Source organism: Amblyomma mixtum, chromosome 4 (genome assembly GCF_055824585.1).
Source record: "Amblyomma mixtum isolate Tamu chromosome 4, ASM5582458v1, whole genome shotgun sequence".
Taxonomy (NCBI): domain Eukaryota; kingdom Metazoa; phylum Arthropoda; class Arachnida; order Ixodida; family Ixodidae; genus Amblyomma; species Amblyomma mixtum.
In genome coordinates, this window is record NC_143015.1 from 106,662,532 (window position 1) to 106,673,807 (window position 11,276).

Below are 11,276 nucleotides of genomic sequence, written 5' to 3' on the forward strand. Positions count from 1 at the left end.
TAACGAGCAGTGCGTGCATTAAAAGTATTGTGGAGTTAAATTACTCGAGTGCGCCTTGACTTTAGGTGCTCTAAAGTACTTGTACCAACTGCAACTAACAACAAACCCTGCGCTCAAGCATCCTTTCCAAGAGCTTGTTAGGTTGGTTGGTTGGTTGGTTTATGGGGTTTAACGTCCCAAAGTGACTAAGGCTATGAGAGACGCCGTAGTGGAGGGCTCCGGAAATTTCGACCACCTGGGGTTCTTTAACGTGCACTGACATCGCACAGTACACGGGCCTCGAATTTCTCCTCCAAAGAAATTCAGCCGCTTGTTAGCTTCGTTCGTGCATATTCAGAGGTACAAAAAGAAACCGCCCGTAAGGCCAACACACTTTCGTGGAGTGTCGTTATGCACTTGGCCTTTTTAATACGTTGGTACTAACACTTGTGTGTCGTTTAGTACATTCGGAAATGCCGTAGGATATAACTTTGCAGCACATAGGACAAACCACACATGACGCGCAAAGTCATTGGTGAAACTTCGTTATAACTGCAAAAAATGATAGGGCAGGGCAGTTATGACGCAAGTACAGTGTATTACACCAGGCGTTGTTAGAAACACTATTCTTCAGCAGATTTCAAGCATATTTTTGGCGTTGCATAAATTCCCGCTGATTTAGGCTTACGCAATAGTGACAGTTGTTTACAGCATTTTCTCAGCGCACAGCTGAAATTTAAAGCGAAGGAATAAACTGACAATTCTGAAAAAACACATATATAGTTAACGGTTATACGGACATTAGCCATTTGTTTTAAACGCCTTTGTAACTTACGGTTATAGTAGCATTAGCCCCTTCGTTTTATGCAGTGCTCTTTTGGTCGGTAGCCGATGTCGAAATGAAAGTCTTTGTTTCTATAGTTTTGCGGTGAAAAAAAAAATCAAGAGGCAGTGAAAAGTCACTGCGCTGACTTCGTTTCGAAACCAAAATCGCGCTGTCTTTTACCGTTGCTGTGCGCCGCCTGACGATCGGTGTAAAGGTCACTGCGAATTGCAAGTGGTAAAAAAATCACATTTCGTTGCTACATCGCTATCGAAGCGCGCACTTTTGAGCTTACGCTTGTCTGATGTTGCGTTAAGAGGGTCTGGCGTCGTATCCAGGTTACATCGAACGGAAAGCCTCCAGCGCAGCGACCCAGTGAACTTTGCAATCCCGTGGAAGGAGCGTGAAATGCACTGTCAACCTCAGTGAATACGAAGCCTCCGCGCACTTACAAGTGTACAAATGCTGGAATGCTTGCAGCCCCAGCCACTAGACACCATCGGAAACTCATTGTGCAATGTGCTGAGAAGAATGGCGCATTAATTTCGACCGTCCCAAGATGGGAGAATTTATCTGTGTGGAATCTGCTCCTTCTCGACTGAAAAAATTATGATTTTTAATCTCGGAACTTGGATTAATAGAGACGTAGTTACGGCCAATCAGGGACAAGCGTTTACGAGATGTGGGTTTTGAGCGAAAAATATTTGCGGAAAAAAATTCTTTCTGCGTTGTCGTGTGGCATTGTGAGATGTATGGGCTCCCTTCGATGAAGCGTGCAGGTCCGGCTATGTTTACATGGTTTAGATCAAACTTGTTATCCTGGACACGCCGAAATAAACTTATTCCGCGAAGTTTAATCGCCATAACTTTTGCCTGTGATTGTGCATGTGCTCATAAAATTTTAGTCCCTGTAGAAGTCGTCTTTTATATGTCGCCCATTGTATTTCTTTGCAACGTTCGCTCATTGAAGACTGTTGTTCCTTCCCTCGTGGTTACTGGTTCGCCATTACCACTAGGCATCAAAGACAGTATTTCGTTCGGTATGTTCTCACTGATTATTTTCTGAGCACTGCTTTTATTCGAACCTGCGATACTACACCTCAGCGATAAAAAACGCGCGAGCCACTAATTGCATTGTTGGCCACTAATTTCATTACTTGCTTTTGCAGAATCCGCTGGCATCTACCGTTGATGTAAAGTACCTTATCTACACCCATATCTATCCATTTTGGAAACAATGCCAGAAAGCCATTCTTAGATGAGGAGAGAATCATCTTTTAATTTGTTTTCTCGCTTAAAATATCTGCGCATTGTCCACTTTCCCGCTTTCATCACAATTCCCTTGATGGGCTTTGCTAAAAAGATGTATTTTGTCCAACTGCCAGGTTCTGGATTCAGGCTTGGCGTTCAGCTGCTGAGCCTCGGCACCTGTTTTCACTTACATTACTGGGAGGACGTGCTCGATTGAGCTGGGTCAGTATGTCTCAGTATAAACGAAATAATGAGACTTTTCGGTTAAATCTTATTTGTGGCGTCTTTATTGAGGACAGCCCCAGCTGTGAATTGACAGGAATGGCGACGGACACGCAATGAGTGACAAAGCGAATGTGGATCCTTTAGTGTGTACGGCAGGGAAGTTGATGCAGTCAAAGGCCTCGGTTGCACATGGAGCATTTCTGTGACAGCCTTCATGAGATTCTAAGCATTTATTTTATGACGCTATACTTCCGGCTAAGAGAATGAATGGTATATCGAAGCACAAGTACGAAAGCAGCCCAAGCCCAAGCAGACGCGGTCCAATATTCTTGCCATGGCCAAGGTCAATTCTTTCAAAGCCGTTATCTTCGACACAGATGGAAGCCCACGCTGCATTCTAAGACAGGTAGCTTCCTGCCAGTCCCGTTATGCTGTACAGAGTTTCCCAGGCGGCTACTTGCATACTGGCAACTTGCCATTGCTTCCACTTCGAAGAAGAACGATCGTACGGGTCACATACGCCCAAGGCAACATCCAAACATAGAATCGGTCCATGTGTTGCGCGATGCGAGCTAAACTGACCACAACGACCTTCAGAATACGTTGCGCATTTCTGGGAACAACTTCCAGAGGCTTACTCAGCGACACATTTATCAGGGCGTCAGCCAAATCGCCTGCGAAAGCCCGCGCTTAAGGGCTCATGCCTGGGCGACCGCTCCGTTACCGATGAGTCAAGTCGTCGCATTCCTATGCAAGACACGTCCGTTGGTTGTCTGCTGCGTAACAGTACACTCTTCCGCGGAGCGCCATTGTGTAAATGAGTCGGGCAAAATCCGATCAAACAACGAGCACGACCTTGCTCGCCCGACGACACCCCCAACCCCTACCCCTTCCGCCAAAGGCGGCTACGTTTGTCTGTACACCGTCGAGATGGGAGGCAGCGTTGCGTGAACGCGGATAAGAGATCCGAGAGCCATTCCCTTAACGCAAACCACAAACGCGCGATAACGCAACGGGCGCCCGGTGGGTCATACATTCACGACCAACTCGCGATGGTTCCTCGCGCTCTTCGGGAGAAAAAAAACCGTACGCCTCTTCTGCCTTCGGGTCTGGCGCTGAGTCGGTCGGCCGCTCTGTCGCCCTTCTCCCCGAACGTCCGGTTATAAGCCTGCGGAATTCGACGCGCGTTGAAATGCGCACTCTCTCCTCGTCTTCCACTCTCTTTCTCTCTCACGCTCTTTCAATTTTTGTGGCTGCAGGCCTATGCCGGTGGCGTGGGGTGGTCAATTACCATAGAAGCGTACACACACTCACGCCCGCACGCACATACGGGCGCACATACATTCGCATAACGCAGTCCCCGCTACGAGCGATTCCTTATCTCGCTACTGGAAAGAGGGTTCTACAATACGCCGCAGTTCGTCTTCTTTCCAGAAAGACGCACACATACACACGCAGGGGAGCATCGACGAGGAGGATGCACGTGTCCGGCGGCAAGGCGAAGAGCTGTAGTGCGAGAAAGTGTGTCGGAAGACGCGAGGACGCCTCCACACGTCACTCGGGTCCTTCCCGAGCGCGACGGGGGTATATAAGCCCGACGTCCACGCAAACGGAGCTTCGAGGACGCGCATTCAAAGACATCTGTTCCCTCTAAGAGGAGCAGCGACCACCACCGCAACAGCCTCCACTACCACTGCCCGGACTTTTTTTCATTTCACCTTCGAGGACTTGTATATCCCACGCGTTTTGAGCCATCGAAAACGAAGACCAAGATGCAGCTTCTCGTGAGTATGGTGTTTATGCGCACCTATGGCCTCCTAGAAGCTATACAGGAATCGAATGGCCGCAGAGGACCTTGATGACCGGTTTCGAGTAGAGCGATGGGAAGCTGAGAGCTGCGGTAAACAGAGGGGAAGGGGTGGGCTTTCGCGGTTTTGGCTTAGAGCAGTAGTGCCTTTTCACATGTTTAATAAGCACGACGAGATGAGACTGCAACGTCGCCGCCGCTGGCGAGTCCGTTAGTCAGACGGATGAGACGGCGTGTGTGGGACCTGCGGAAAATTCTAAGTGCACCCAATGGAGGCTGAAGGAGGGCTTTCCGGGTCTTGCGGACTGTGCGCTTTGTGCCCCGAGGTCACAGCGGGTGGAAAGAGGTCCAGCTCGAATGTGCATTGCAGATAAGTATGTGAAAGGTAAATAATTAATCATGTCCTAAGGCCGGACCGTAGCAGGAAGTACACAAAGTTGGCTAAGTAATCATGCTCAGGATCAAGAAGACCTATTGACGACTACGTTGTAGCAACTGGGAGTCAATGAGAGCAGCAGTCCTGCTGAGATTTGTCTGCCGCTAAAATATTTAAAAATATTGCAAGGACATGCTATCGATATGCATAATACAAAGGTTAGAATTGTAATTTTTGTTGAAAAATGAAATTTCAGTAATGACTACTACTAAAATTCGCATCCTGTTGTCGCAGTCAGAACCTTGATAGGCTAACAAGATTTAAGGTTTATCGAGTGTTTTTGCTAAGATGTTTGGTAATTTTAAAAATGGGCTTTTTGAGTTAGAACGATTTTTTCGGCATAGCCATTTCACAGGGTGGCACATCAGAATACAGCTATGATAACTACTGGACTGGGTACGTAATATTTAAGAGTTATCTCTTCAACTCTTCCTGTTAGGCACCTTAATGACTAAGAGGCGTGTAGCCCAAAGTAAGTAATATGATATATGGTTTTATAATTTCGAAAACGCAGTCGGCGCTGTTACGCAACAAATTCCGTCTAATGGGCTTATGGTTTATGGGGGTCTAACGTCCCAAAGCGACTCAGGCTATGAGGGACGCCGTAGTGAAAAGTTCCGGAAATTTCGACCACCTGGGGTTCTTTAACGTGCACTGACATCGCACAGCACACGGGCCTCTAGAATTTCGCATCCATCGAAATTCGGCTGCTGCGGCCGGGATCGAGCCCGCGTCTTTAGGGTCAGCAACTGAGCGCCATAACCACTGAGCCACCGCGGCGGCTTATTTCGGCTATTTGGGCGAGTTTGGTGCACTGGGAGGGTTGCTTGGCAAGCAAGATGTTCTAAAGTGCATGTATCTTGGCGCGATGTGAGTTAAAATTGTTCGGCAACTGCTTCGACGATAACTGCGTTTTCGAGGTTCTAAAAACTTATATGGACATTACTTAGAATGTGATATACACTCCTAAATAAATAACGACACTAACAGTTTTAGTAAAAAGTAACCATTAATTACTAGCTACCCACTGAACTAGTTAGTACGTCTTAGCTGTATTCTGATGCGCTAGAACGCTGACAATGCTATGCCGCAAAAGTGGTCTTCTAACTCAAAAAACATTTTTTTAAGAATCGCTGGACAATATCAGGTGACACACCCGGTATGTGCCTCACAGTGCATTCGGCAGGTGCGTTTCTCAAAGAAAGTGCATGCAGTGTCTTACGACGTAGCGGATGTACTTTGTCTATTCTGGCAAAGTATTCTACTGCATGGCGAACAGTTAAATGCTGATGCACCGTGTGCAAGTGGTTAGAGCACTTTAGTGAGCGGCGAATTTTTTTTGGGGGAGGGGGGGATGTCATCAAGCTATCCGTGGTCAATACGCAGGTTACGCATGACGCAGTTAATTCAAGGTATCAGTGTAGGTATGTTAATCGGTAGAAGAACTGCAGATTGGGCTAGTTGGTGTCGATTCATAGTGATGGTTCAACAGCGCAAACACACACAGATCAAGAAGGAGACAACACACACACAGCGCTGTGTGTGTGTTGTCTCCTTCTTGGTCTGTGTGTGTTTGCGCTGTTGAACCATCACTATGAATGTTAATCGGTGCAGTGCTGCACGGAAAGATGAGATATGTGGCTCAGGCTTTCCAAAGCTGTTCAGTAACGACGGTGCTATTAATTACCAAATTCCTGAGCTTTCATTCCCCGCGGTGATTAGTCAAGCACCTGTTGGGGGTGGCAGAAGACTAACGACGAATCCAATGGCATACGGGAGTGAAATGGAAAAAAAAAACACTGCTCTGAAGAATCCTGAATCCGATCAAACGTATCCAAAATGTAAACTTTGCAGAAGCCTCAATGATTTGATGACATGCTTCAGTTTCTACGCTTCAGTTTCTAGTGAAAGACTTGATTTTCGAGGAAAATATTGGCGCGTGCTCATGGGAGCGCGCCGACGATGAAGTCGAAGTGTGCGTGTGTCGGTCGACGAAGACGAAGTGTGTGTGTGGTTCGTTCAGCGAGTCAGCCATCTTGTGAGTTCTCTGCTGTGCGCTGAACTTTGCTGAAACTGTGAGCTCTGCCAGTCCTGTCTACGTTACAGTATATACCAACCATGCCTTTTGAATCGAGGTATTTGTGAAGCAACGATTTCGTTAAACTTACATTTTAAGGGAAGCGCGAAGGATTGCACTTTATGGCTTCTTTTCGGGGTGACATTGAACTCTTTGCGGTAGGGAAAAAATTAGGCGCATTGGCTATTATAATAACAACCACGTCACTTTGACCACGAGTCCCAACGAGTGTCCTAACCTAGACAGTTAAAAAGATGGCGGCATCGATCTTGTGTACACTTCCCTTCCCCAGCGGAATGCATGGAGAAAATAAAATGCATTTGCATGTCTTCAGGTGTAATTGTAACGTGTGCTCTTCTCAGATGTTTGCCAATCTGCACAATGAAATCTCATTAGCTGAGAAAAATGTGCCATCTGAACTCATTAAACCTCTTAATGCTCTTTTTTTATTTAGTTTGTTACTTTGTTCTAGGAAAGCTTGCCGTAGTTTAGAGGGAAGAAAATTAGTACATACCAAAAAAAAACACGCTTCACATCTTGGATATTCATTTTTAGTTTGCAATGATAAAACCACAGAATAAAGGTAGTGTAAATGTCATTCCTTATGTCCGCGCCCGAATGACAAGTAACATGTCGGGTCCGAAACCAGGTGTTTTGTGATTATTGAAACGCTTCAGCAAACGGAAATATTGCAACAACGCTTGGCGGAGGACTCATTTTTCGTCCTGTTCCTAACGATTGGAAGTTTGATAACTTGCTTCGGCTAGCAGCTGAAGGTCTAGAACCCAGAGTGGTTGCTCTACCATGTTTCTAGATGCATCATGCACACCTGTAACAGCATATCCGTATTATATCAAAGAGTAGCGGAAATGAACCACAAACCGTGATGTAGGGATTAACGTAACAAAAAGACAGCCACTGAGAGTTTTTTGATATCCTTCAGCTTCAGCCTAAATATAAGATCAATTCTACTCAGATCGATATCTCAGCTTCTATATGCGCTTACAAGTACACCCTCAATTCAGTGATGTTTAATGAACTAGAGACAATCTGGCCTGCTAACGATATGCCTTTTCCCTGTCGCCCAGGCACTGACAGTCCTCTTAGGCTTGCTCTCTAACGCCTTCGCCGGATTCCTTCGTGGGGGATCCGGCAGTGTCCTCCACGGGGCTCCTGGAGTTGCCAGCCTTCACCACACTGCGGCAGCCGCTACCCTGCGACCGGCCTACGCCATCTCTGCCGGTGCACCGGCCTACACCACGAGCCTCGTCCACAGTGCTCCTGCTGTGACAGCCGTCAGGGCGGCTTACTCGGCAGCTCCGGCACTGTCAGCCGGCGTTGTCCAAGCGGCCCCCGCTGTCACCCGGCTCGGATACGGCCTCGGCCAGAGAGTCGTCGCCGCAGCTCCCGCTGTGACCACAGTTGTCCAACAGGCGCCAGCAGTAACCTACCGAGGAGGGTACGGCGCCGGTCTCGGAAGCGGACTGGCATACGGAACGGGACTCGGCTACGGTACCGGGCTTCTCGGATACGGCGGCGGACTGCGCTACGGCTCTGGATACGGCACCGGATACGGAACCGGATACGGAACCGGATACGGCACCGGATACGGCACCGGATACGGCACCGGATACAGCACCGGACTTCTTGGATACGGTAGCGGCCTCCGCTACGGCGTAGGCAGTACGCTGGCGGCCCCGGCTGTGTCCCAGGTTCGCCGGGTGTCCTACTCGGCACCTCTTGTCTCTGCAGCTCCGGCTGTAAGCTACGCAGCTCCGGCCGTGACCACCGTCCACCAGGCAGCTCCTGCTGTAGCAGTTAGGCCCGCTGTAAGCTACGCCGCACCCGCCGTGACGACGACCTTCCACCAGAGCCCGGCTGTTGCCTACCGCACCGCTGCCGTTGGCGCACCGGTCGCCACCTTCGGCGCAGGCCTCGGCTTCGGACACACTGTCGGACAAGCTCTGGCTGCTCCGGCCTACTCCACGGTTGGTCGCCTGAGCTATTCCACCCCAGCCTTCGGCTTTGGTAGCCCAGCCGTCGCCGCTGTTCGGGCGCCTGCTGTTAGCTATACCACCGGAGCTGCTCTGACTGCTGTGCGCCCAACTGTTAGCTACGCTGCTCCCGCTGTTGCCGCCGTCAGACCTGCTATCAGCTACGCCACGGCACCCGCTGTCACGTCCTTCAGGCCAGCTACGGTCAGTGTCGCCGCTGCGCCTGCGGTCGCTGTCAGGCCCGCTGTTAGCTACTCCACCGGACCTGCTTTCACCACTGCCTATCGCACAGCTGCACTTCAAGCTCCCGTCGCAACGTTTGGAACCGGCCTTGGACTTGGTACCACTTTCGGGCAGTCCCTTTACTCCCCTGGCTACGCCGCTGTGAGGCCGGCTGTCAGCTACACGTCTCCCGCCGTGACAACGGTTCACCATGCCGCACCTGCTGTCGCTGTCAGGCCTGCAGTGAGTTATGCCACCGCTGTCAGGCCCGCTGTGAGCTACACCACTGGCCCATCCATCGCAGCCGTCAGGCCCGCTGTCAGCTTCGCGGCTGCTCCTGCCCTTAGCTATACCACGGCTCCTGCCGTCACCGCCGTAAGGCCTACCGTTAGCTACGCCACTGGTCCTGCTGTCACAGCCGTCAGGCCAGCCGCTCTCAGCTACGCTACAGGACCTGCGTACACAACATCGTACCGCACCGCTGCACTGCAGGCTCCATTGGCAACGTACGGCGCGGGACTCGGGTTCGGCCACACACTCAGCCACAGCGTCGGCACTCCTGCTTTCAGCGTTGCTGCCGCGCCAGCCGTGGCGTATCGCACCGCTGCCTACGCTGCGCCCGTGTCTATGTACGGCGCAGGAATTGGCCTCGGCCACACCATCGCTGCCCCAGCCCTGAGTCAGTTCCGCACCGTTTCCTACAGCGCTCCTGCAGTTAGTAGCTACACCACGGCCGGTGCTCCGGCAGTCAGCTACGGCCTTGGAGGTCTTGGAACTGGCTACGCAGCTTATTCCACTGCCCCAGCCCTGGTGCACCACGCCACGGCTCCAGCTACTGTTGTCGCTGGCACGGGTCTCGGAGCTACTCACGCTGGTCTTGTGGGACACGGCGTTCACTACAGGACTCTGGTATCTGGTGGAGGTCTCGGAGGTCTCGGAGGCGGCCTGGCCTATGGACACGGCGCCGGAGTTCCGCACGTCAAGATCCTCACTCCCGCTAAGAAGAAGTAAAGTGTGGCCACCCAACCAGACAGGATCTCGAGTGAAGCTCTGGAGGAAGTGAAAATAATATTTATTCCGGCCCCATGGACAAAACGAAACTGAATGGTTCAGCTCCTGCCAGGACAGCGTCGAAGTTTAGACAAAAATGCGAAGATGAGGACCTGCGCTCCACCGACAGCCGAGGTCTCAAAGCTCGTGAGACGAATAAAAGAAAATGATGTTGCACTTTTTGTTATGACTCCATACTTTCTCTAACTAAACACCGTTTCGTTGTGCTTTCTCGCACTTCACGAATGGCAGTGACTGTAACTTGATGCAACACAGAAAGTAATAATCAAAAGTAGTTTAGAAAGTTAGCATCTACCAACCTCGTCAGGAATGTATGTGCGACTACAAAGAACACACGCACAAGATCACAAGCACAAAAATAGCGGTTTAAAAAGGCAAGTTGGGAACATGTAAGCCTGGTGGAGTATGGCTCGTTATTCGTGAATGATGCGTTATAGCGGCGGAAGCAATGACAATAATTTACGAATTAAAATGAACATCTACACACATCGCGGCGATGAGAAGAAAAAAAAAGCGTTACTAGAGCTGTAATCAAGTAAACAGATGAAGAATTATTGGAACAAAAAACATGTGCACGGTAGTGAACGTTATGGGTGAACGACACGTGATAACAGAGACATTTCAGGCTACTTAAATTTAGTAAAATTATCATCACATCTTCCAACAATATTGCGACGCCTTAATGCATAACAAAATCTTTTCACAGGAAAGAAATAAGAATAATTTTTAATGCCTGAAATTTTGTCACGTAGCGTGACATGTCTGTACACAGACGTTTATCAACTCTGCTTTGTCTAAAATGTGGCTCAGAGCAATGCTACTAATATTTTTACCTTGTCGAAAATTTCGGCCAGTGGCCACCTTTTCCAGTTAAGTCTTTTTAAATAGTTCCAAAAGTTATCTAAGGGCCTGACGGATTGATTTCTATACAGATGTACATAGTATTCGTTTCATATTCTCACTCAGTGACATCTAGCCATTAGTGGTTGTTTACATTTCTTATCTTTCAATCGGTTTTAGCATTAGAGAAGTGTTAGTGACGGTATTACAACAGATACTTACACGGGTTGTTATGAATCGGGGCGAGCCAACCAACCGGGTAGTGTCTGGTACCCGGCCCCAGAGTCTGCATCTGCACCCTTACGGCAGTTCAGTGTAGATTTTTAACGGCTAGCAGGGCGTTATCCGTAAGTAAAAAGGAGAAAGAAAGTGTTGATGATACGCACAGCGTGTTTGAAAAGGTGCCACCGAAATAAAACTGAATCTGAGGCGAGCTATAATGAACCGTTGGAGAAAATGACTTACACAAATATAAACACGTGTAGACTCAAAAGAAAACATTCGACAGAAGTCTGTCTGGTTGGGAAATTTAATGTTAGGAGAAGGTAAGT

At 49.1% G+C, this 11,276-nt stretch overlaps 1 protein-coding gene across 3 annotated transcripts; it reads left to right on the forward strand.

The window, feature by feature from the left end:
• Positions 1 to 2,165: 2,165 nt before the first annotated feature.
• Positions 2,166 to 9,849, forward strand: LOC149347730 (uncharacterized). 3 transcript variants are annotated; one of them, XM_089587399.1, is made up of 4 exons: positions 2,166 to 2,187; positions 7,697 to 7,840; positions 7,946 to 8,161; positions 8,279 to 9,849. In XM_089587399.1, exons 1-4 carry the CDS (start codon positions 2,166 to 2,168, stop codon positions 9,823 to 9,825), a joined length of 1,929 nt encoding a protein of 642 aa, XP_089443525.1. In that variant the 3' UTR covers positions 9,826 to 9,849. The 3 variants fall into 3 exon arrangements, with proteins under 3 accessions (XP_089443525.1, XP_089443523.1, XP_089443524.1); XM_089587397.1 differs by lacking the exon at positions 2,166 to 2,187 and adding an exon at positions 3,932 to 4,062 and having other exon boundaries at positions 7,687 to 8,149; positions 8,258 to 9,849; XM_089587398.1 differs by lacking the exon at positions 2,166 to 2,187 and adding an exon at positions 3,932 to 4,062 and having other exon boundaries at positions 7,687 to 7,914; positions 8,032 to 9,849.
• Positions 9,850 to 11,276: the final 1,427 nt, after the last annotated feature.

Bases quoted from the DNA above. Each gene is read 5' to 3' on its own strand.
- LOC149347730 (XM_089587397.1), top strand. The intron at 8,150-8,257 runs GCTCTGGATACG...TTGGATACGGTA, and splicing joins CGGCGGCGGACTGCGCTACG to GCGGCCTCCGCTACGGCGTA.